Source organism: Lepidochelys kempii, chromosome 7 (genome assembly GCF_965140285.1).
Source record: "Lepidochelys kempii isolate rLepKem1 chromosome 7, rLepKem1.hap1, whole genome shotgun sequence".
Classification (NCBI taxonomy): Eukaryota; Metazoa; Chordata; order Testudines; family Cheloniidae; genus Lepidochelys; species Lepidochelys kempii.
In genome coordinates, this window is record NC_136386.1 from 46580973 (window position 1) to 46606246 (window position 25274).

Sequence of the window (25274 nt, forward strand, 5' to 3'; positions counted from 1 at the left end):
GGCCTGCCCTGGGTGAGAATACTGTGGGGAAGAGAGGCCCTGGCAGGTGAAGGGAGTGCACTGAGCTCTGTGGATGCACGAGGCTTGATGGAGCACATGTAGCATATCCAAGCTCGCTCTTTAGCTGGCTTGATCAAAACTCACTTGAGTAGCCACAGTGGGGGAGCTGCGGCAGGCTGGGCTAGCTGTTGGCGTGTGTGCCAAGATCCAGGGTGGGGCTGTGTTCAGGAAGCGACGGCGCTGCAGTGGGACTGGAGGAAGCTTTGAGCTAGGGAGCCGGAACGCTCAGGTCTATCTACACCAGGGCACAAGCCATGGGGCCTCCTGGGGTGCTCCCTCTGGCTGAAGGCAGGTTAGAGAACCAAGCCTCTGCCCTCCTCCCCAGTCCAATTCTGCTTGGCCTGGCAGCTTCAGCGGGCACCGGCGCCGCCCCTACTAAGGGGGTGCTGTGGGCAGTGAGGCGCCGGGGGCTGCTACTCCCTGGGCTGGGCTCATGTGGGTAAATGAGGGGGGTCGCCCAGCAGCAGCTCCCCCAGCACTGAGTTCGGCCGGGGGGAGGAGGCCCAGCTGCCTTTGCTCCAGTTCACCCCCCGCCCCCACCTCCCAGTGAAAGAGGAGTTCTTTGCTTTGTACAAAGGGCCGGCTCCCCCAGCGCTAGATGGCCATTCGAGCTCAGGGAGGAACCAGGACTTCTGAGTGGCCTGCTGCACACGGCTGGTGCAGGGGGACGGGGTGCAGGGCCACGGTCCCGGCCTGGCCTATCCTGTTTGGAGCCATGTGTGCCCCCTGAGGTAGAAGGAGCAGCCCATGGATTTCCCCCAGTTGTTCCCTGCCCAGTGCTCATGGTGCCAACTCCCCGCAAAGGCCAAGGAACCATGGGCCCAAATGTCTAGCTGTTCTGGACACACTGAGCCCTGGTAACAGAGCCAACCCATTCACACTGGCCAGTCACCACAAGCTTGGACCAGCTCCTAAGCTATCCCCCATCCGTGCTGACCCACTACCTCTAGCTCTCTGAGCTACCCCATCCCCTCACATACACCCCACTTTGCACTGACCCAGCACCCCAGCCCAGCCAGTCCCCGAGCTACCGCATCCCCCTGCATACACCCCACTCTGTGCTGACTCAGAACCTCCAGCCCAGCCAGCCCCCAAGCTACCGCTTCCCCCGGCATACACCCCACTCTGTGCTGATCCAGCATCCCAGCCCAGCCAACCACCCCGAGCTACCTCGCCGCATACACCCCAGTCCGCGCTGACCCAGCTCCCTGAGCTAGCCCCATGCATACACCCCACTCTACACTGACCCAGCATCCCAGCCCCCCGCATGCACCCCACTCCATGCTGCTCCAGCCCAGCCAGCCCCCTAAGCTACTCCATCCCCCCACACATACACTCCACTCTGTGCTGACCCAGCCCCCTGAGCTACCCCATCGCACCAGTTCTCAAAGCGCTGTCTGTACCAGCCTGTCACCCCAGAACTTACACTGCCCTTTCCAAACCACCGTTATCATTGCCCCAGCCTCCCTCCATACTCCCTGAGCTAACCTCAGAGTCACTGCCAAGCTCAGTCTCCAAGCCAACCTATGACGGGTTACCCCCCACTCTGGGGTGCCACCTGGTGTTCTGGGTACCACTGAGCCCATCTGTTCCACCAGCCTGGGCTCCCTTACACTGTCCTGCTCAGCCAGGCCCTCAAGCCTCCTCCAGCACACACACAGGTAGGGACACACCCAGCTGCAGAAAGACACCGACACTGAAATCAGCTCTGTATGGGAAGACTCAGCTAGGGAATTGCCCAGCACTCAAGTGCACACCTCCTCTGGGCTGCAAACCCAAAATTGTATTGTACTGTGCTGCACAGAGAGCTGTAGAATCATAGAATATCAGGGTTGGAAGGGACCCCAGAAGGTCATCTAGTCCAACCCCCTGCTCGAAGCAGGACCAATTCCCAATTAAATCATCCCAGCCAGGGCTTTGTCAAGCCTGACCTTAAAAACCTCTAAGGAAGGAGATTCTACCACCTCCCTAGGTAACGCATTCCAGTGTTTCACCACCCTCTTAGTGAAAAAGTTTTTCCTAATATCCAATCTAAACCTCCCCCACTGCAACTTGAGCTGTACAGCATAAGCTTATTGAAATTCACCTCCTCCCTTAATGTGGAAGAAGATATGCACAGCTTCACCCACCCCCAAGTTCTAAATTCCACAAACTGGGTTTAGAGAAAACAAAAACAAGTTTATTAACTACAGAAGATTGATTTTAAGTGATTGCTAGGGATAGCAAACAGACCAACACAAATTACCCAGCAAATAAAACAAACACCGCAATGTAAGTTTAAGACCCTAAAGAAACTGGTCACAAGTAGTAATTTCTCACCCTAAATGTTGTTTTAGGCATTTCTTTCACAGGCCAGACACCTTTTCCAGCTTTCCCACCGCTCCTGAGCCCACATGGGAAGGGTTAATTTCTGGCAGACTCCTGAGGGGTGTGGAGTACCAGTGCCTCCTTGGCCTGCTCTCTGAGACCACCTGCACTGAGTGGTTATGTGGATTTACAGCCCCACAGGTGCAGGGAATGTGTTTGATCCTTAATTTAGAAAGTCCCCTCGGGGAGCCAAAAGGTGCCGTGTTTAAAGAAAAAATCAAAGCTATGGAAACTGGGGAGCAGGGAAGTGCGACCAGACCCTGTGCTAGGGAGGGCACAGCTGGGAGCTTGGTGCCGAAGCTGGCTCGGCTCAAGATGGTGATGGGGGAGGCAGGGTTGTTAGAAGAAATCAAAACTGGGTGTGGGAAGAAACTACCAAATACAACAGCATTAAAGCTGGAATGAGGCTGTGGGGAGAGCCATGCCCTGAATTCACCACCATAGGAGCATAGCAACTGCCAGATGGGATCCGAACCATCTAGCCCAGTGTCCTGTCTCTCCTAGAGGAAAGTGCAGGAGACCTCCTCGTCCTGTGTATTTAGAGACTGGCTTAAGCCCTTACGTAGGAGGTTTAATAGGTGTCGCAAATATATATTCTCATTATTTGTGATAACTTGGGATCTGGTTATCCATGTAAGTGTCCAATCCCCTTTTTAGTCTTGCTAAATTAGTGAAGCCCCTGTGACTTCCTGTGGCAATGGGTTCCCCTGGCTAATTGCATGCTGTGTGGAAAAGGTATATCCATTGATTGGTTTTGAATTTCCCACCTTTCAGTTTCATTGAACATCGCCAGGCTCTTCTGTCCTGAGGCAGAGAGGACAGAAGCTCCCGCTCTTCCTTCTCCATTCCAGTCATTATTTTATAGACGTTTATCTTGTCCCCTCTTATTTGTCTCCTTTCACTTCCACTGGAAAACCAGAGAAATGTCTCCGGGAATTGGGGCAGGATATGGGACTTGTGGTCGAGGTCCCTGTTCCAATCTAGCTTGAGTGTTTACTGATGAGGAGCCTGAAGCAAGGTTTAACTAGGCCCTAACGGTGATACAATACTCGGTAGGTGACTCTAATGTTGTGCGGTGGGCGGCAAAGGACCCGACATGGTCACCTCCTGAACACAATAGGTTGTGGCCCCATGTTATGACTGCCTGGCCGTCTGTATGGGAGAAGCAGCTGGTCCCAGGCCAGTTCTTAATGGAGAGGTATCCACAGCACAAAGCAAAGCAATGGGCACAATTTGCCCCCTCAATGGCAATCTCAGTGGAGAAGCCATGGGCAGCGATGGAGCCTGCTTTGGTCTGGAATGAGGCCCTCGCTGGGGAGGGGGTTACCCATGCCTGGACAGGACTGATCCGCTCCTGCTAGTGGCTGCTGGTTTCTGGCAGCCAGACATTCTCTCTGCCCTCCTTGCTGGTGGCCAGCAAGTCTGTAGCCCTGCACTGGGGCAGTGGAAGAGAGGGCTGTTGTAGCACTGAGAAGGCTCTCCTAGCTTGGCTTGCGATTCTTCCCCAAGCCTCACCCTATAGTGTCACCTCTAGCATCTCGCCTCTCTCTGTTGGCTTGAAGAACAGGAATTGCCAAGTTGCTCCTAACCTTGGGACCCCGCACGAGCAGAAAGGTGAGGTGCTCATGTCATCCCCCAGGGTCATTCGGGGTTAGAGTCACTTGCAAGACATTCTCATTGCTCACTTGCAATGCTTCTCAATTTTGCTCCCCTCCTTTCTCCCCACAGGGAAGAAGATCCACCTGGGAAAAAGATGGGGGTGGTGACATTTCCTGCTAGGAGACACTGACAACTTGTTCCTGCTTCCCCGGTGCTGGAGATCTCAGAGTAGCCCTGAGGCACAATGGCAGACAGAACTGGGCTTAATGCTACTCAGGGGCTAGACACTTCCTCTCTACCAGAGGTGTCCCAATTCCAGGAGGCCATTGGCCTTTTCTTCATGGTCCTGCTGAACCTCATAGCCCTGGTTGCCAATGTGGCAGTGATGGTGGTCATCCTCAAGACCCCTCTGCTGAGGAAGTTCATCTTTGTCTGCCACCTCTGCCTGGTGGATCTGTTGTCCGCCATCTTCCTGATGCCACTGGGGATCATTTCCAGCTCCTCTTGCTTCAACAGGGTGATCTACAGCATCGCAGAGTGCCAGACCTTAATCTTCTTGAACATCTGCTTCATCAGCGCCTCCATTCTCACCATCTCGGTCATCAGCGTGGAGAGATATTACTACATTGTTCACCCCATGCGGTATGAGGTCAAGATGACCGTTGGGCTGGCGGTCACAGTGGTGGTCTTCATCTGGATTAAGTCGATCCTGATCACAGTCTTGGCATTAGTGGGGTGGCCTCAAGACAACGGGGCCACAAGTGCCAGTAAATGCACTGTGTCCTGGAGCCCTGGGGCCCACAAGAAGGTCTTTGTCATTGTCTTCAGCACCCTCTGCTTCTTCCTGCCTACCTTGGTCATCTTTGTTGTCTATTGCAGCATCTACAAAGTGGCCCGGATTGCCTCCTTGCAGCATGTACCCATCCCGTCTTGGACCGCTGCCCCACGGCAGCGATCGGAGTCTATTAACAGCCAAGTCACTATCATTACTACCAGAAACCTGCCTCCCAGACTGTCCCCAGAGCGGATGTTTGGAGGAGGAAAAGCTGCCATGACTGTGGTCCTCATTGTGGGTCAATTCTTGTGCTGCTGGTTGCCATTCTTCTCCTTCCATTTATTCTGCTCCATTAACTCTGTCAGCCCGGGCAGGGGCCATGGGGAGACGGTTGTCACCTGGCTTGCCTACTCCTCCTTCGCTATCAACCCTTTTTTCTATGGGTTACTGAACCGTCAGATACGGGAAGAGCTGTCTAGGCTGGGACGGAGCTGCCTCAACAGACCCTTGAGCCAGGAGCTCTGTGTCTCCAGCCCGGAGGGTTCCGTACAGGAGAACTTCCTTCAGTTCCTACAGAGGACCAGCTGCACGCTGGAGACCCGATCCAGTTATGTCAACTCCAGCCCCAGGAACACTTTGGACCAGACCATGATGGGCTTCAGAATTCCAGGCCAAATCCCAGAAGAAACCAACTGAGGAAGCACAGTGGGTTGGGGTCAACTTCATTTCCCTGCTCTCCATATCCTGGCCTTCGCTAGGAGAAGGATAGAAGCAGGGTTTCAGCTAATCCGAAGGACTCACCAACCCTTTTTTGACCTGGTGTGGGGGGGTCGGGGTTATGGCTTTGGAAGAATTTTCCTTCATCTAGAGTAAATCCAGTGAAAGGCTATTTCTGTGGCTTGGGCCGGAAATGTTGGGTCAGCCAGGTATCATGGGTGGGAGCCAAAGAGGGAGAAAGCAAGAAGGCAGGGAGCTGGAAAAGGACAAAGGCGCTCACTAGAACTAATTCTCTTCCTCTCCCAGCGTTTTCCCTGACACTGACATGTCACGAGCACCAAACTCCAGCTGCAGCATCTGAGCCATCAGGGAGGTTCTGCTTTTGCTTAGTCTTCTGGATAAATAGATCTTTTGATGGAGGTCCAGGGAGATCAAGTGATATGCCAGAGGTCACTAGTGCGTCAGTGCCTCGGTTGTGGGGGATGGAGGTAGGAGGACTTCAGGCCCCTTCTATTTCTACATCCTTTGCTCAGACCACTAGGCAACACTGCCTCCCTCTGGTTTAGGGCTCAGCCGTTCCAGGAATGAGGGCTAGCTGGGCAGCAGTAAATTGCCTTAATTGTGAGGGATGGGCCCTTTTAAAAAAGGGTTTGGGTTACTTCTCTGGACTCACCCTTGTGCCGGCTCATGGGATCAGAGAACAGGCCATTGATAAGGAAGCCAGACTGCAGGGTTTATCGACCCACTGAGGTATTTAGATAGCAGCCCCTCGTTCTGCAGGAGCAGAGCTTTGCTCCACAGTGATCGCTCCCAAGCTATTGCCCTCTGGGAAGGCAGGTGAAACTGACACCCAAAGCTGTGACAGGAGCCAAGTGACAGCAGTGGGTGGTAGGTGCCGGCCTGCCTTAAGGCTCCTGCAGGGCCAGACGGCCTAATCCAAAGCGAAGGCAGCTCCTTCAATGGCTGGCTGTGACAAATGCAGGTTGGCAGGGAGAAACGAAGAGAGTGAGGTGCTATTCCATGGCATGTGGGCCAAATTAATCCGTGGGGCAACACCGCTGATTTCAGGGGTGGCAAAAGAGCTAGCATGCTTTAGGTGCTATAGAAACAATAGCAGGGGATGATAACAAAGGCCGTAATACCACGACTCCCCTGATTTCATTCACGTTACACACCAGCAGTTCATTGAGCTCCCTGTCTCAGGTGGGGAGGGGGCATTTCAGGAGACCCTTCACGTGTTTCTCTGCAGAGACAGCCAGCAGTAAATGTGAAGGGCCAGATCCCCAAAGGTATTTAGGCTCTTAACTTTGGTTGAAATCAATGGGATTTAGGAGCCTAAATACCTTTTGAGGCTCTGCACCTAGGTGTCCTTTATTGGGTGTCTTCCTCACCCCACCTAGCTTCAGAGGCATTTGTAATTATTTTTTAAGCGACCGCTAATGTCTTTTCAACAGGTGTATTTCAACAGCTGTCTATTAATAGAGGCAAAGGAAGCACCAGGCTAAGAAGCTTTGTTTGTTTTGAAAAAGAGGCAGAGTCCCCTTTTCCTCTCCTCCCGGCACAGTGTGGGAAGGTGCCTCTTCCTTTACTGGGATTGCCAAAGGGACATTAGCCACCCACTCCCCCTAGAACTTTTTCTCCCCCACCCTCCCAGCCCTAGCAAGTTGGGGCTTTTTCCCCATCCATAAGCAAATTGGCTCCATTTGCAAGGTTGTATTTTAACCCCCGTCCCTGGCAGTTCAAGCTGCTCCCTGGAAATCAAAGCCTCATCCTTCCTGCCTGGTTCGGTACATCTCGTTACTCAGAAAGCGCCTGGAACAAGAGCTTCACTGGCAACTGCCCGAGGGATGCACAAGGCAGATCAGCCTCCCTCTCACGCTTGGGGCTTTGTGTCAGCAAACACAGCAGCTATGACTCAACGCAGCTGTGCAGTGCCACGAGGCCAGTTTAACAGGCGCTTTGCTGATCAGATCTAACCGACCCTCCTTTCTGGGTGAGACCTGGTGGGGAAGGCATCTCCCGCACTGGGGGGTGTCTGAGATGCTGCAAGATGTCCAAGATGCTCTGGGAAAGGTGGGACCCGACAGGCTTGGTGGTGCAAGGGACTCAGCCTTGGTAAGAGGAGGACAGAACTACTAACCAACTTCATGGAAGGCTCATTCATCCATGTTCTTAAAGCACGTTGCAATCCCTAGGCCTTATCCACACTCAACGCTGGCAGTGGTTTAGCTAAAGCCAGTTAAACTGGTGCAAATCCCTCTGTGGACACTTTTAAATGGGTTTGGCAGGGGGAGGGGCTTCTGTCAATGTATCGTTGTGATCTGTCACACAGATCACAACTATCTTAGGGTCACACTTTGTGTGAAACCAAAAATACAATTAGAATTAAAGACTCCTGAGGAAAGAGTGATTATGCTGCCAGCTCTCCTCACCTCCCTCCGCAATCCAGACCCCTGTTGCTTCCCCCTGTCAGTATCTGTGCCACTTCACAGCGACTTTGCACTCATAACATGGTGAATCCAGGCCTAGAACATCTGATAACTAAGCAAGGGGTAACAGACAACATCATGCCATAATGGGCATTTCACGGCTCTATTTCCTAGAGATTCTAGTCTCCCATTTCTGAGTGAGACGAAGCTGTAAAAATAATAACAGAACTGAGTTTGGGCCTTATGTTAGAGCCTCCTGGTGAGTCATTTCTGCCACCAATTCCCTGTGTCTAGCCACCCGAAGATATTCTCCCCACTAAGTACTTTCCACAGGTTTGTGTTTCACAGAGTCCCTTTATTATTGACAAATAAGCAAGCTGGTAGCAGGGCCTGAGTGAGGAAAGATATCAGTGTCTTAAGGGCCTAACTGGCTCCTACTGCTTCAGTTGACTGCCTGTTCTCCTCCAGTGGGTTCAGGGAAGCAGCAGAAACAGGAAGCTCCCTGAGAACCTGGTGTTAATCAGTCCAGGCTCCTGGGGGTGCTAGAGAAGTACATAAGAGGGGGATGACTCATCCCCCTGCATCATTCAGCCCTTTCTGTGATCGCACCAGCCAGTCTGCGGCACTGGGCCGAAAGAAGCCAGGAGCCTTTCCATGCCTTCGACCTAGTACAGATGAGCAAAAGTTATCTTCACTTTCCTTTTGCAGCCCCCTCTGCTCTCTCCAAGCCCTCCAGCCAGCTCCTTCTTCCCCTCCCATTTAGTGTCAGCACAGTTGGCATTTCTTGGTACAACATGGGGAAACATGGTGAGCCAGGTGTACACTTTCCTAGACAAGCACAACAGAAAGCATCCCCAGGCTGACACCAAGCCTAGGGTCACAGTGCAAGGGTCCCTTATCTGGTTCATCGTGGGAAAGCAGCTCTGTCTTCTCCCCACTTGTGGACTTCCCCTCTTTTCCGTGGGTGCTCGACCCCACCCCTGCCTCCGGCCCCACCCCCACTCTACCCCTTCCATGCGGCCCCGCCCCTGCGCTGCCTCTTCCCAGCCCTGTCCTGCCTCCGTTCCAATCCGTTCCCCAAAGTCCCCGCCCCAACTCCGCCCCCTCCCTGCCCCTATTCCAACTCCTTCCCTAAATCCCAACCCCGGCCCCGCCTCCTCCCCTGAGCGCACCACGTTCCCATTCCTCCCCCTCCCTCCCAGCACTCTGCCAAACAGCTGTTTGGCAGAGGCCAGGGGAAACGCTGGGAGGTAGGTAGAGGAGTGGGGATGCGGTACGCTCGGGGAGGGGGGAAGGAGAAGGAGGAGGCGGGGCAGAGGGGAGCTTGGCTGCCAGTAGGTGCAGAGCACTCACTAACTTTTCCCCGTGGGTGCTCCAGCCCCAGAGCACCCACGGAGTTGGCGCCTATGCACAGGGCGTGGGAGACGTTTTGTCGATACGCTGGAAGGGGTGGACTTTTTCTTATGACTGAGCTGGAGGCCCAGGTCCCCACAGCAACCAAGCCAGGTTGGGAGTTTGGTAAACCCAACCTCAGCGAGGAAGAGCTGAGGCAGTCAGGGCTGGCCTTACCATGAGGCAAACTGAGGCGGCCGCCTCAGGTGCCAGACTGGGCCGGGGAGGACACACCACTAGGACCCAGAGTGTAGAATATTGTGTCTGCTGCTGGTGCACATGTATTCTCTCTGCTCTAGATGCACAGAGATGGTGGAGTGCTGTGCTGGAGGAAGGAGGGCACAAGAGACATAACAGGCAGGCAGGAGAAAAGGTGAGAGGGAACAGCAGAAAGCAGCAGGAGCTGCAGGGAGAGAGAGGAGGAGGAGCCTCTTATGTACCTCTCTAGCACCCCCAGGAGCCTAGACTGATTAACACGAGCTTCTCAGGGAGCTTCCTGTTTCTGCTGCTTCCCTGAACCCACTGGAGGAGACCAGGCAGTCAACTGAAGCAGTAGGAGCCAGTTAGGCCCTTAAGACGCTGATATCTTCCCTCACTCAGGCCCTGCTACCAGCTTGCTTATTTTTCCCCTTCAACTGAGTGTTGAGAGCCACTACAGCCGGCACAGAACAGCAGTCATGAGTGTAAAAAGAAAACGCCCCTCTGGGGCAGCATTCAGAAAAAGAAAGAAAGCAAAGGAAGCTTTTCTATCGAAGCAGGAAGGAGCTCTCCTGAGATATATAGACACAAATGTTCATGGTGAGCCTTCCGGCCTCAGTGAGGATGTGAGTGGTGAGGAGATGCCTGATTTTCCAGTTAGTCAGAGTGCAGGTGACCTGGCAGCTACTGCAGCATCCCTATCTTCATCTCAAATGGACGTAAGCCTGCACATTCCTGAAGAAAAGTGTAGATCGGAGAAGAGTGTGGTGGAGGCGCAAGAAACAGCTGCTGCTGAGTTCCTTGAGTCTAGATGATCCAGGATTGTAGACCCACTTGAGCAGTAGCCTGAGGGACTTCCTTGTACTGCATGGGCCAAAGCAAGTGAAAAACTTCATGTTCCCCAAAGACAATGAAAATAGAAGTTTCCATCCAACACATTACTGGTGTGAAATCCCCAATGGTGACAAAGTGGAGAGGCCATGGCTTATGTACTCAAAAATCCAGAATGCTGCATACTGTTTTTGTTGCAAACTCTTCCAGTTTAATGTTCCAGCCACATGGGGTTCGACAGGAGCAAAGGACTGGAAAAATCTGGCTAGAAATCTGGCATGCCATGAGAAGGCAGCAAATCGCCAGAGAGCATTCCATAGGTGGAAAGAGCTTGAGATGAGACTAAGGTTAAAGGCCACCATAGATGATCAGCATCAAGTGAAGATTGCATCAGAGTCTCTTTACTGGCAAAATGTTCTGAAAAGGCTCATTGCCCTTGTGAGAATGCTTGCTACCAAAAAACCTAGCACTGCCTGGCACTTCAGATCAGCTGTATGTGCCAAACTAGGGAAACTCCCTTAAAATTGTGGAGCTGATGGCTGAGTTTGATGCTGTATTCCAGGAGCATCTAAGAAGAGTCACCGCGCAAGAAATGTACACACACCACTACCTTGGAAAAACAATTCAAAATGAGATCATACAGTTACTGGCAACAAAAGTGAAACAGAAGATTGTGGCAGAGCCGAAGTCAGCAAGATATTACTCCGTTATTCTGGACTGCACACCTAACATCAGCCATATGGAACGAATGACTTTAATGGTGTGTCTTGTAACAACAACAGAACCTAGTGAAAATGTCCCTGCAGTGGTGACTGTCAGAGAGCATTTTCTAGAATTTATTGACATTGATGATACTACAGGAGCTGGTATGACAAATGTGCTTTTAAAAAGCTGGAAGATATGGGAATTGCGATAGCTGACATGAGAGGTCAGGGCTACAATAATGGTGCCAACATGAGAGGAAAGAACAGAGGAGTGCAGACATGGATCCGAGAGTTAAACCCTCGAGCTTTTTTTGTCCCATGCATTTGTCTCATTCATTGAACTTGGTGGTCAGTGATGCAGCATCAGCTTCTAGTGCGGCTGCTGAACTTTTAAATGTAATTCAAAACATCTGTGTATTTTTCTCTGCATCAACTCATCAATGGCAAATTTTGAAGCAACATCTGGGAACATCCTCTCTGACACTGAAACCACTGAGTGCCACATGATGGGAAAGTTGAGTGGACGAGATAAAGCCTATCAAACACCAAATAGGGAAGATAGATGATACCATAGTTGCCATTATGGAGGATAATGCTGTGACAGGAACTGTTCGTGGGAGAACAGAGGCAGAGGGAAATGGAATCCCCAGAAACATACAGAACTTCAAATTTCTGTGTGGCTTAGTGAGGTGGCATGATATACTGTTTGAAATAAATGTTGTAAGCAAGAGACTCCAAGGTGTTGACCTTGATATATCTGGAGCAATGGAACAACTGGACAAAGCAAAGTCATACCTACAGTCTTACCGGTCAGGTAAGGGATTTCAAAACATTCTGAAGAGTGCACAGAAGTTGGCAGAGGAACTTGACACTGAAGCTATTTCCCCACCCATTCAACAATACAAGAGTCACCGAAGAAGAAGACATTTTGATTACGAGGCACGGGATAACCCCATAAGAGACCCCAAACAACAATTCAAAGTTGAATTCTTTAACCAGAGGCTAGATTGTGCAATACAGTCAGTTGAAGAACATTTCATGCAGCTCAAGGAACACAGCAGTATATTTGGGATGTTGTATGATATTCCAAAACTCCTCACTATACCTGAAGAAGACCCACACCAGCAATGCAGGGCACTAGAGACAGTGTTGACACATGATGACATGCACGATATTGATGTGAGTGATTTAGGTGTTGAACTGAAAGCCCTTTCAAGATACACTTCAGCAGTATCAACTCCAAAGGCTGTTCTGGAATATATGTGCACAAATAAGATGACCACGCTCTTTCCAAAGGCTTTTGTAGCTCTGCGCATACTTCTAACACTTCCTGTAACAGTTGCCAGTGGAGAACGCAGCTTCTCCAAGCTGAAGTTAATAAAAACACATCTACACTTCACAAGGACACAGGAGAGGCTGGTTGGCCTTGCAACCATCTCAATAGAGCATGAGCTGGCCCAGACTGTAGACCTTCAGCAGGAAGCAGTTCAAATCTTTGCAACCAAGAAGGCACGGAAAGCACCACTTGGATTATTCAAACAGACAAAAATGCCAGTGTTTACTAGGCAGACAAGAAAAGTAATATTTGCTGTTCAGGGGTTTGAAAGTTAAGTGTAACTTAAAATTTTTGAACAAGGCATTTTAAGTTGTTAGTTCTCCTTTATTGGGGTAGGTAGCAGAGCAGTACCATGAGAGGAGTAGAACAGGAAGAAGGCAGATTTGAGACCTTTCAAAGTTTTGGTCCAAGCGAGGGGGCATGGGGGCATCATTTGAGCTCCCCCCCTCAGGTGCCAAAATGTTGTGGGCCAGCCCTGGAGGCAGTGGCTAGCCTGAAAGCCAGACTGGATAGGCGACACTGCTATGGATGTTCATCGCTCTGTACTCATGTGTGTCACAGCTTCTCTGGGAATTTATTTTCACAATGCCCCGGGAGACGAGCGGGTGTTAGCCTGTCTTACAGAGAGGGAACTGAGGCGGTGCGAGATTAACATCACAGTGTCCGCTAAATTGGATGCCCAATTGGAGACAGCCAGGACCTGATATTTTAGAGTCCTTAGCATTGTCTAGCACTTTCTATGTTCCAACCACAGCTCCTGCTGCCTTCAGTGGCAGCTCTGAGTGCTCTGCACTGCTGCAAAGCAATCCCAGGCTCTCAAGTTGGGAGCCCAGGAAATGAAGTGCATATAGTTAGTGACCACCTGTGAAAAGTCTAAGCTAAGTGAATTGCTTAGCATCACATAGGGACCCTATTCTCCAGGGTAGCATTCACCTACCACAACCATGAGACCTTCCATTCTCTTCCTCCAGGCCTTAGCTTCACGGGTGGTGGGAACACAGGCCGGGGGAGACTGAGTCTCCCCAAACAGCCAGGCATGGCCCTGCCCACGCTTTTCCCCCTGACCCCGTCCTGCTTCCCGCTCTTCCCCCATGGCCTGGAGTAGGACAGTCCAGCCTGGGGCTGGGGACTCGGGGTGGCTGGGGCCACACCACCCACCCGGCACTCTGGGGCTGGGGATGCTGGGGCCACGCTGCCTGCCCAGTGCTCCGGGGCTAGGAGTGCTCGTACAGGCTGGGGCGTGGGAGGGGCAGGCGTGGGAGGGGCAGCTGTGTGGAGTGGGGGAGGACACAGGGACTAGCCTCCCCAATTCGGCAGTTCATGCACTGCCCATGATTTGCTTCATTCACGGCACACCTTCTGCAGCAAACACAGCTGAAGTTCTGCAGACAGTGGCTGGCTGCTGTATGCTACGCTGATTCATCCCCAGAATGAATACATGCTGTGCACTGAATGAGGCAGTGTTCGGGGGGGGGGAGGGAAACGGTACAGGCTCGTGTCATTAAAGCCTGTCAGAAGGCACACGCCCAAGGGGGCCAAATTAAGGTTGGATGGGCAGGCTTCATTCAGCATCCACTCCGTTACCCCTGCAGCGTGTATCTCCATAGTAACTCCCCTGCCTTACTCTGAGTTTACACCAGTACAGCAGAGATCGGTGGCTGGCCCACTTACTATTAATTGCTCAGGGAGCTGGAGGGCCCTGCAATTGCTAGCTAATTACCCAGCAGACAGGATATTTACCAAACACAGCCCACATGGTTACCATGGCAGGAAAGAGAAGTTTCCACGTGCTCCGGGAGATAACTCTACATTGGGACCCTCCTCAGCTTCACGGCCACACCTGCTATGGCATTTACATGGGATCTGCTTTCAGCCTCTAACAAGGAATGGTTTCAGAGTGGTAGCCGTATTAGTCTGTATCCAGTGTTTTCCCCAGGAATTGAAATTAGGCGGGTGTTTGAATTTATGGAGGGCGGGGGAGAGGATCAGGGCCTATGAGGGGTGAGACCGTGAGGGTGAAGGTGAGCTGTATGGCATCATACAAAAAACTGAAAAATGTTTCATGACCATTTTATTAGATTTAACTCCTGTTTTAAAATCATCACTCAAATTAAAGTTGGCTACTCAAGCCTTCTATGAAGCAATATGTCTACATCCTTCTTGGTTTCTTGTTATAATTTTGCACAACTCTGTTAATAAACTTCTTGAATGCAATGCATTCATCTTTGGTGGCTTCTCGTGTGTCCAGAACTTCCATTCCTTCACTTGATATGCTCATTAGTTCATTCACATGATCAGGCAGAAGGCGACTTCTTTCAGAACACAAAATTCTATTCAATGATGAAAAAGAACGCTCAGCTGTAGCTGTTGTGATTGGGAGTAGCAAGAGATGAATCCTACTTCTTTCATCCCAGGAAACAAAGCACAAAGATCAGGTAGAGCCACTAGTGATGTTAAAAAAGAAGTTGAAGTCAAATCTTCATTCATTCGTCGTATAATATTCCACTCTGTGTTCAAATTCTCTATTCTGTCCTGAGCACATGGCAGCCCCCTTGCTGGTAGTGCCTCACTCCACTCAGCTATTGGTGTTTTATAGAACAGGGATCTGTAAAAGCTACGTGGAGGTTGAGTAGAATCTAGAAGTCGCTGTTGTAGATTTTTAAGAATCAAGTCTGTACTTTTTCAGTTGCCTTAACAAACACTTCTTGTCCTCTTCACTTAAGGATTCAATATAAATGCCTTCATTAGTCAACTTCTGGCCTGAAGTCTTTGCTTAGGGTTCTTCCAGTATGTTTTCAATGGATAGATCTCTGATTGATCCAAATGTAGCTTCTAGACAAAAATCTGTTGTAGCAGATGCCTGGATGGCATTATTTAATGACGCAAGTGGTTTCAACAGTAGACTGACAAGAGAGAGACTGGCAATAGTCTTCTCTGAACATAGTAGCAAAAATAATCCACCAGCCTCACTACTTAGATCCATCCCATCTTGGTAGATACTTTCCAAAGCCAGTAATAACAGCTGGAGTAATTTTAAGACAACAGCCAAGGATCACTCATGAGAAAGCCAGCGGGTTTTCCCAGGTTGGACTAATTTGAACTTCAGTCCCAGTATGTCTTCTATATTTTCCAAGATATTCAGTCTTTTTGAACTCTTGCTGAAAAAAGGACATAACGAAGACATTAAATTTATAGCTTTTTCAATGTCTTTTGAAGAGTCTGCAGCTCATACTAGCGCTAGCTGGAGTAGATGGTCTCTACAGTGTGTATTGGAGAGATTGGGGTTACACTTTTCCTGAACAAAGCTTGTACTCCGCCATGCCTTCCAGAGAAGTTTGCAGCTCCATCAAATGCACAAGCAGCCATCTGTTTGTGGTCCAATTGACAAGCATTTAACTCTTCTAAGATGTGGGTTGTCACAGATGGAGCCAATGTGTCTTCTATAACTTGAATATCTAGAAATGCATCTACTGGCCTACCATTGACATCAAGATAACATACACAATGACTTAATACTTGATGCCCATTTGCATTGGTGCATTCATCAGCCATATATGCAAATTTTTTGAATGTGGTGAGAGAGTTCTTCACTTTTTCAACTGTTAAGTCTTTCACTGTTGCATCACATACGTCTAGCCAGTCAGTTGAGTTCCTTGCAGAAAGATAGTGAGCATTTGCTGGTCTTGTTTGGAACCAGTGTTCAACTTCAGGATGAACAAGTGACAATGCACTTAACATTGGCCTCCAGTTTGTAGTGTGTGATATCTTTTGCTTAAATAGAAAGTAGGATGCCACAGCTGCGTTTGTCCACATGAACTGGGTTGTGTCTCCAGCATTCTTAACAGCCTCATTAACACCCACCGGTTTTGTCCTTGGTCAGTGGAGACTCAGAGTTCCGAGGTGCTTTCACACGAGTTCACCTCCCAGGTGGAGGACAAGAAGGCACCTTGCTCATTCCTCCAGCTGCTCACTGTTCGTTCTGGCCGCTGTTGTTCATTGTGCCACCGTTCACTCCATGGCTCTGTTGCCAGTGGCCCTGCGCCGTCACCTTCTGCTGCCACCTGCCGCTGTGAGCTCTGTGAGTTGGTCTCTTGAGGTTCCACCGGGTCTCAGTGATTTCAGCTGAGCTCTCCGTGGGGGAACCTCGCTGCTAGTGCAGTCTGGGCTGTCTCTTCCGCAGAAACACTGTCCCCCAGCAGGTCTAAGCACTTAGACCTGATTATCAGTGATTTCAGCTGTAGTGGTCACTTAACAGAACAAAGACTATCTATGGAGCCTAATCAGCTCTGTCTTTAAACAGTGGAGAGGGACAGGTCCCCACCCTCTCTCTTGATGCCCTCAATCAGCACAGGCTAAGTACAGTTCTACTGCCCTTTACTCATACAATAAGAACAACAACATTTCATTACCCTCCCTCCCCCCCACCCACCCCCCCGCATTCAAGTGATTTGTAACCCAACCCCAGCCAGAATCTATCACTTGGACAACACAGCTCTGTTTGCTGGATACCTAGGTAGATTAGGTGTGAATGTAAATACAATCTGGCCCTGAAGCCTTTCCCTCCAGCCCCAGCTCATCACTAGCTGTCAGGGAGAGCTCATTTAGACTTTGCTTACAAATCATAATTTGAAATTATTAGGTTGGCCAACATCCCCCTCATGTTATTCTCCCAGGGGATCCTGCCCATCAGTTCCCTGAGGGAGTCAAAGTCTGCTTTTCTGAAGTCCAGGGTCCGTATTCTGCTGCTCTCCTTTCTTCCTTGTGTCAGGATCCTGAACTCGACCATCTCATGGTCACTGCCTCCCAGGTTCCCATCCACTTTTGCTTCCCCTACTAATTCTTCCCAGTTTGTGAGCAGCAGGTCAAGAAGAGCTCTGCCCCTAGTTGGTTCCTCCAACACTTGCACCAGGAAATTGTCCCCTACACTTTCCAAAAACTTCTTGGATTGTCTGTGCACCGCTGTATTGCTCTCCCAGCAGATATCAGGGTGATTGAAGTCTCCCATGAGAACCAGGGCCTGCGATCTAGTAACTTCCGTTACTTGCCGGAAGAAAGCCTTGTCCACCTCATCCCCCTGGTCTGGTGGTCTATAGCAGACTCCCACCACGACATCACCCTTGTTGCTCACACTTCTAAACTTAATCCAGAGACTCTCAGGTTTTTCTGCAGTTTCATACCGGAGCTCTTAGAAAGTCATACTGCTCTCTTACGTACAATGCAACTCCCCCACCTTTTCTGCCCTGCCTGTCCTTCCTGAACAGTTTTTATCCATCCATGACAGTACTCCAGTCATGTGAGTTATCCCACCAAGTCTCTGTTATTCCAATCACATCATAATTCCTTGACTGTGCCACGACTTCCAGTTCTCCCTGCTTGTTTCCCAGGCTTCTTCCATTTGTGTGTAGGCACTTAAGATAACTCGCTGATCGTCCCACTTTCTCAATATGAGGCAGGAGCCCTCCCCTCTTGCGCTCTCCTGCTCGTGCTTCCTCCCAGTATCCCACATCCCCACTTACCTCAGGGCTTTGGTCTCCTTCCCCCAGTGAACCTAGTTTAAACCCCTCCTCACTAGGTTAGCCAGCCTGCTTGAAAAGATGCTCTTCCCTCTCTTCGTTGGGTAGAGCCCGTCTCTGCCTAGCGCTCCTCCTTCTTGGAACACCATCCCATGGTCAAAGAATCCAAAGCCTTCTCTCCGACACCACCTGCGTAGCCATTCGTTGACTTCCACAATTCGATGGTCTCTACCCAGGCCTTTTCCTTCCACAGGGAGGATGGACGAGAATACCACTTATGCTCAAACTCCTTTATCCTTCTTCCCAGAGCCACGTAGTCTGCTGTGATCTGCTCAAGGTCATTCTTGGCAGTATCATTGGTGCCCATGTGGAGAAGCAGGAAGGGGTAGCAATCCAAGGGCTTGATGGGTCTCGGCAGTCTCTCTGTCACATCATGAATCCTAGCTCCTGGCAAGCAGCAGACTTCTTGGTTTTCCCAGTCGGGGCGGCAGATAGATGATTCAGTCCCCCTGTGGAGGGTGTCCCCGACCACCACCACTCGCCTCCTTCTCTTGGGAGCAGCAGTCATGGAACCCCCATCCCTAGGACAGTGCATCTCATGCCTTCCAATCGGTGGAGTCTCCTTCTGCTCCCTTCCCTCAGATGTATCATCTAGTCCACTCTCCGCATTCGTACCTGTGGAGAGAACATGAAAACGGTTGCTTATTTGTATCTGCATTGCTGGTACATGGACGCTCCCCTTTCTTCTTCTGGAGGTCACATGCTGCCAAATTTCTTCACCATCCTCCTGTCCCCGGTGCGCAGCCTGCTCTGAATCTTCAGAACGTCGTGCCTGTAGAAGCATATCCTGACGTCTGTCCAGGAAATCTTCAGTTTCTCTTATGAAACGCAGGGTCGATACTTTTCAGAGGAACAGCCGTGTTAGTCTGTATTCGCAAAAAGAAAAGGAGGACTTGTGGCACCTTAGAGACTAACCAATTTATTTGAGCATGAGCTTTCGTGAGCTACAGCTCACTTCATCAGATGTAGCTGTTTCCACGGTAAACATCTGATGAAGTGAGCTGTAGCTCACGAAAGCTCATGCTCAAATAAATTGGTTAGTCTCTAGGGTCGATACTTGTTTCTCCAGACCTTGAACCTTCTCTTCCAATATGGAGACCAGCTTGCACTTTGTACAGACAAAGTCGCTTCTGCCCTGTGGAACAAGGACAAACACGGCACATCCTGTGCAGGTCACAACAGCTGAGGCTCCCTCCCCCAACCCCCGCCCTAACTTGCCCCAGCCCTGCCACCAGTTCTGGGAGGGGGCAGCAAGCCGCTCCACGTGCTGGCAGTCAGACCCCGCCCCAGGCCCAGTGTCCCTGTTGTAACTAAGCACTCCAGGCAGGAAGCAGAGCTGTTTCCCTGGCTGCAAGCCTCAAACACGGGGCTGCCTGCCAGCCACGCAAGGAGCCACGCGCACCCCCCTAAAGTGCTGCACGTGCTCCTGATAAGGCAGCTGCATTCTCCCTCTTATCTGCTGGCTGCTCGCCCCCGCATCTCCATCACACACAGGCCGTCTGCACAGTCCTAGCGCCTGGCCCTGCTCCAGCCCCCGCCACCCAGGGAGGCTGAGCCCAGGCAATCACAGATGGTGACCAGGAAGAGACCCCCGTTCCCAAGAGGCTTGGGGCAGTAGGAACAGCCCCCTCCCCTTGGAGAGTGTGCGGGGGGTGGGGGGGAACGGGGATGATGGCCATAATGCTTCCCCACGCACAAAAGCCTCACACAGAGAAGGTGTTAAACCAAAATACCACTCTCTCCCTACCCCCGAACACTAGCAGCTGCACCAGGGACGACCCCCAAACCGCTCCAGCTCTGGGAAGCCGGACCTACATCCTCAGAGCTATTTAGGCACTGAACTCCCGTTGATTTCAATGCGGACTCAGGGCCTAAATCCACGTGGGAGTTAGATCCCTCTGCGGAGCAGGGCCTTGGTTTCTCCCACGAGAGCAAAGAATGGCTGCTGCTTGCACAGCCCTTGTGCAGGGGCGTCACACGCCGCGGGGGGAGGGTCCTGTCCTTTTGAGCGGTAACTACGGGCAGAACAATGCAGCCTGCCCAACTGCTCGCTAAGCCAGCGTGGGGGCAGTGCTGCTCCACCAGCCTTTTTACCCGGGTTGGCAGCACTTCACTCCCATCAAATGCCCCCCTCCCCACAGCTGGGGAGTCAAGGCCCACTTCAGTCTAGAGCAGTGAGCAGCTGGCTTGGCAAGCCAGCTTGCTTTGGAAACCGGCCCCATGGGGCTTCACAACCTCTGTTGTGTTACTCTCCCCTCCCCTTCCCTTTGCATAATTGTGTTGCTATTTAATTAATTAAGGCAGCTGCAGTAGTGTGGGTCTGATTGCCCTGGAAAGCTGTTTCTGGCAGGTTTAAAGGGGTTGGCTTCAAATGCGCTGCTGATAGGCTGCCCTTGAAGGGGGCCTCGGGGCATCCCAGCCAAGACTCCATGGGGGATTTGGGGAGTCCTGCCAATATTCTGCCAGGGGATTCCAGCTCATACCCTATAGAGAAGGGTCTCAGGGGGATGCTAGCTGATTGGGTCTCTGGAGGGGCTTTCCAGGCCATCCTGTTTGGAGGGATCCCCTCTTTGATTTGACACATGGACTGATGGGTCTAAACTTCTCGATGCTGCCAGACTGAATGGAGAAAGGGACAGAGCCATGAGTCTGCACTGCCCAGGCCAGCATCCTGCCTTGGCCTGGGCTTTGCAATGAGTCCAGTGTGTCTCGCCGGCTGGGATCCTTCCCTCAGACTCGTGGTCAGCCCCTCAAGTGGGCTTGCTGCTACTCCATCTGAACTGAGCCCCTCTTCTCTCAGTGAGCCCATTCCTGCCCATCCATGCGTAAGGAGGCCACAGAACCTCATCCTAAGGAACGCTGAAGGAGCTGGTAATGGGGTGGCCTGTCCCTTTAAGGGTGGGTGGCCTGCAGCTGGTCAGCCCTGCCTGCCACATCAGGGATGGGGCGTGAGTTCATCAGTAGAATCAGCTGGGTAAGGAGGGGCTGAGTCTATAAAGAGCAATAGGACCCTGCAGTGAGGGGGATGTACAGGGAGGAACAAGTAGAGGCTCCTGCAAAGACAGGGGACAGTTGCTGGGAGGGACTAGGTTACAGGCAGGAACCCTGTATCTTTAGGGAAAAGGCTCTAGGCAGGGAAATTTACCTGGGAGGCCACAGTGGGACAGACTGGGAAGATAGACTTGAGGTGGAGGCAAGAACTTTATTTTGGGACTGATATGTAATGGTAATAAATTCAGCTCCAAGTAGAGATGGTGCTGACCCAAATAAGAGGAGTTGTGATAGTTTGACTGAGCTGAAGACAAGGGAAACTGAGGCAGGCTGCCTGCAGGGGGACCTAAGGCCAAGAGGGGGTGCTACCCATTCACAACTGCAGTTCCTATCATCCTTCTGGATTACAATTCCCAGAGGGCTTTCGTTCTGAGTTGAACTGGTCCTGTATTGCATTGGCAAGCCCAAGCATTACAAACAATCATGAGCCAGCCCTCTGAAAACAAACAAACAGGATTGGCTTAAAAATCATGAATATTTTTGGTAAAGTTTGGGTTCTTTCTAGTCCCTTTCTGGGTCAAGGTCTCAAGCTTTTCTCCATTATCAGAAAAGCCCGACACTTTAATTTTTAAATGTGATGAGAGAGTCTCCCAGAAGTGAAGGACTCCGGGAGCTGGAGCTTTAAGGAAAACACCAAAAAGCGTGAGAGTTGCTGACGCTGCTGTGGCCTGCTTGGGAAAAACCCTTTGTGGCCGGATGGAAACCTTCCCAAATGATGCGACGGCCTCCTCGGAGCTGCTTGCTGCAGTATGAGGGGACAGCGAGTACCAGCTGCACAGACAGTGTGGTGCTAATTGAACTGTTATTTTTGCATCAATCTCCAGTCAGCACTTTAATGCAGGCAGGGTGCATCTCCCAGTGTGGACTTTCCCCTGCCCCACGCCAGCCTTTCCCTGGAGCTGCTCATGTGAGTTATCCTTTAGCCTGCAAGGTCCCTCGCTAGAGAATCACCAAACCATTCCCTTTCGCTGGATCTGAATGGATGGTGGACCTTTCGCTTTGGATCTGAAGGACCCAATTAAACCCTGCCAGAGTCCTGAGGTTGCAACACTTGTCTCTTTATTAAACTGGTAATACGTTACAAAGAAGGAAAAAATAGAGAATTCTATATACAGCATTTTCCAAGACAGCTGGGCTAGATGGCCGGGGGCGGAGGAAGCTTTTTGAGGGGCTGCTGGATGAGATATTCATCACCAAATGGAGGATGGGGTGGAGACAGCTCATTGCACAGTTGGTGGGATCTCTGTTGGGAGAGGCGGGGGTAGGAGGCGATTCCTTTGTTGTGGAGGCAGAACTTCAGGAGATGCCAGGCCAGATCCTCAGCGGGTGTTCGACCTCAGTGGAGGGATACTAATTTACCCGGCTGAGATCAGGCCCCTAGACTCTCCGCTGTTGATCACTGGGATTTGGCAGTGGAGACTACAGGCTGTTTGGATCATGGTGTTTCTAAAGTGGGAACCAGGGTCTCGTACGCACAGGACAGCGCACGTTCAGCGCTGGGTGAACACAGCTGATCGCTAAGGAACAGTCTAGCTGGGCAGTTGCTTGACCCTATGCTCCCACTCCAGACTCAGCCAGTTTGTTAGCACCCTGTAATCCCTTGTTCGGAGTCACCGGTCTCTCTGCTGGTTCGATGCACATGGCCCGGCTGGACGCTTCATGATGCACCTGCTCCACCATGGAGTAAGTCTAGGAATGAAATAGCCCAGCCCTGCCTCCTGTGATCCCTCTAGCAGGAAAGTGTTGGAGCAAGGAGGGGCTGGCTCTCTCTCTCTCTCTCTCTCTCTCTCCCCTGGTTTGATCTATTAGGATAACTGGGGAAGGGGAGGGGAGGGACTTTAATTAGGGCTGTTAGTCTGGTTTCCCTCTCCCAACCCCAGGCTCCATCCATGAGGGAGGCACTGGATGCATCTCCAAGGGTGTAACTTCCCATCAGGGAGGAAACTGTGGGTGTCATCCATCCATCACATGGCTTTGTGCAGTCTGGGTAAGAGCCTTGGGGATGGCAGAACCTGGGAGCTTCCTCCAAGGAGAAAGCAGAGTCAGGAGTTACTCCATGGAACCAGTGGGGGAAGGGACAAAACATAGGAAGCTTTGACTGGTATCTCCATCCAATCATGACTGACTCCAACAGCCAATGAGTCCTTGGAACAAACGAGCCCATGCATTAGCTGCCAGAGCTGGGGTTCTGCCCTGGGGATAGGCCAGGAGCGTTCCTGACTAGCCATCATCACTTTCCCAGAGCTATAGTCACTGGAGCAGCAAATAAGCCACAAGGCTAGCCCAATATGTACCCGCCCAGGCCCCTGCCCAGAGTCACAGAAACCTGTGGGGAGGGGTCTCCCCCGTCCCGGCAGAGACAAGTGCCAGGTGCTCTGATATTCTGAGCATTTGCCTTGAGTTCCCTTCAGGCCAGGCACCTAGGCCAGGCAGCTTTCTGGGAACCAGGCAGCCCTCCAAACCCGACCCAGCCCATTGCCTGGTTCCCAGCAGGGCTCTGTGCATGGAGGGCAGGCCAGGGATCGGGGCTGAGTTTCCAGCTTGGTACAAGTCTAGGTACTTGGAGATCATAAAAGCGCCGACTCCTATGCAGAGTGTGACCGATTCCAGCTCTCTCCTTTCCAGCGGCCCCCAGCCATCCGGCAGCAGCACGGCGCGGGCCTCAAGCTACACTCAAACTGGCCACTAGCCTTGCCCTGTGGCCCAGCGCGGCCCGCACTACGCCGTCAGGTGAGGGTGCCCACCAACCCCAAGGGCTGGGGGGGATGGGAACGTCCCCTAAAAGTTACAGCATTAAAGCTAACTGGGGCCGAGCCGGCCTCTCCAGGAGTGGAGAAGTGTGTGGGGGGGGGTCCAAGGCTGAGACAGCCCCCCCCACATCGTCCAGAGGGGACGCACCAAGGACTGCAGGGCTCCAGGCTGCCCTCCCGCTCCTCCACGTTCCCTACTTCTCCGTCCACCCCCGCATAAGGCTCAGGATGCCCCGGCATGGGGTGGCGCTGGCTCAGGTGCCCGCCTCGGAGTGGCGCTGTTGGCGTCCCACAAATGGAGGGGGAGGGGCATCCCACGGTCTCCCCCTTCCTCTCTGGCCCACCACCCTCCCACCCACCAGCCTCAGTATGGGGAGAACTTCTGCCGCTCCGCTTTCTTGGCGCCGTTGGCCGTGGAGATCTTGGTCGTGTAGGTGGCGAGGCTGCCGTTGTGTCCCGCGGCCGAGGAGGGGGGCAGCGTCAGGAAGGGGACGGGCTTGAGGCCGATGAAATTGGACAAGGAGATGGCATAAGGGCCGCCCAGCAAGGCAGGAGGGGGCGCGGCTACCGCTGTCAGCGTGGGGCCCGGCGATGGGTTGAGGGACTGGGAGAAGGTCATGCTGAGGTCAACGGGGCTGGAGATGGGGGGCGTCTGGGAGGTAGATTTGGCTGTCTCTAAACTGGAGGAACAAGGAGGGAGAGAGGCAGTGAGACGCTCACACAGAGTGGGGCTAGAAAGCAGGGTGGGGTAATACCCTCATGCATGTAACACCAACACCCTGCAGTGGGGATTGAACCCTTCACCTCTGGCTAAACGAATGGGCTTCTGCCAACCTGAAAAAACAGGTCCCCTCATTCAGAGGTGGTAACTGACTCATAAACTCCATCCTATACACCACTTAGCCACTAGAGAGCAACAGAGAACCATGCCATGTAATGGTGGGTTACACACACATAGCTACATGTGGAGTTACGCCGGTTTGACTTAGGGATTTTAATCTGAGTTAGTTAAACCATTGCCAAAATTTGTGCAGGTGCTCTTAATGCAGTTTAATTTAAGCTGTTAGGAACTGGTTTAAACTAAGCCAAAATAAACTGCTTTTAAGACAAACTAAGAGCATTCACACAGGGGGTTGCACAAGCTTAACTAAACTGGTTTAATGAAACTAGTGCAACCTTGTGTGGAAATGAGGCCATAGGCCCTTCTGTCCTGACAGCTCCCAGCTCAGTTTGCATTACAGGGCTGTATTTGCACCAGAGGCTTTTTGCGCGATCTCTCACCAATGCAGACGCCGGACATATCAGCCTAGGCAGGGCACCAGGTTTTATACCTGATCCGAGCAGGTCTAGAGGGGTCCCTCACCTGCCCTGAAAGGCAGCTGCTGCGCAAGCAGTGCCCAGGCGTGGGAGTGCAGAGCAGTTTCTGCCGCTGACACTGCAGAGGAAGGCAGAAGGGACTGCCCATGCTGTGATTTGGCCAGACCTGGGATCT

At 51.8% G+C, this 25274-nt stretch overlaps 3 protein-coding genes across 7 annotated transcripts in view; 2 read left to right on the plus strand and 1 right to left on the minus strand.

Moving 5' to 3' along the window:
- Nucleotides 1–25274, plus strand: part of ACY1 (aminoacylase 1) — a 451002-nt gene that overhangs the window by 325658 nt on the left and 100070 nt on the right. The gene's annotated exons all lie outside the window — the stretch shown is intronic.
- Nucleotides 4165–7201, plus strand: GPR62 (G protein-coupled receptor 62). Its single transcript, XM_073354872.2, has one exon. It carries the CDS (start codon nt 4271–4273, stop codon nt 5495–5497), a length of 1227 nt encoding a protein of 408 aa, XP_073210973.1. The 5' UTR covers nt 4165–4270; the 3' UTR covers nt 5498–7201.
- Nucleotides 22075–25274, minus strand: part of PCBP4 (poly(rC) binding protein 4) — a 35003-nt gene continuing 31803 nt past the window's right edge. For 3 of the 4 annotated variants that reach the window (XM_073352517.2, XM_073352519.2, XM_073352518.2), the window contains exon 13: nt 22075–24462. In XM_073352517.2, the coding sequence (XP_073208618.1) occupies nt 24147–24462 (316 nt within the window). In that variant the 3' untranslated portion in view covers nt 22075–24146. The remainder of the gene's footprint in view (nt 24463–25274) is intronic. The other variant, XM_078853736.1, reaches the window with a different exon arrangement.

What these genes read in the sequence shown, in the direction of transcription:
- GPR62 (XM_073354872.2), top strand. Translation starts at nt 4,271, where the DNA reads ATGGCAGACAGAACTGGGCTTAATGCTACTCAGGGGCTAGACACTTCC.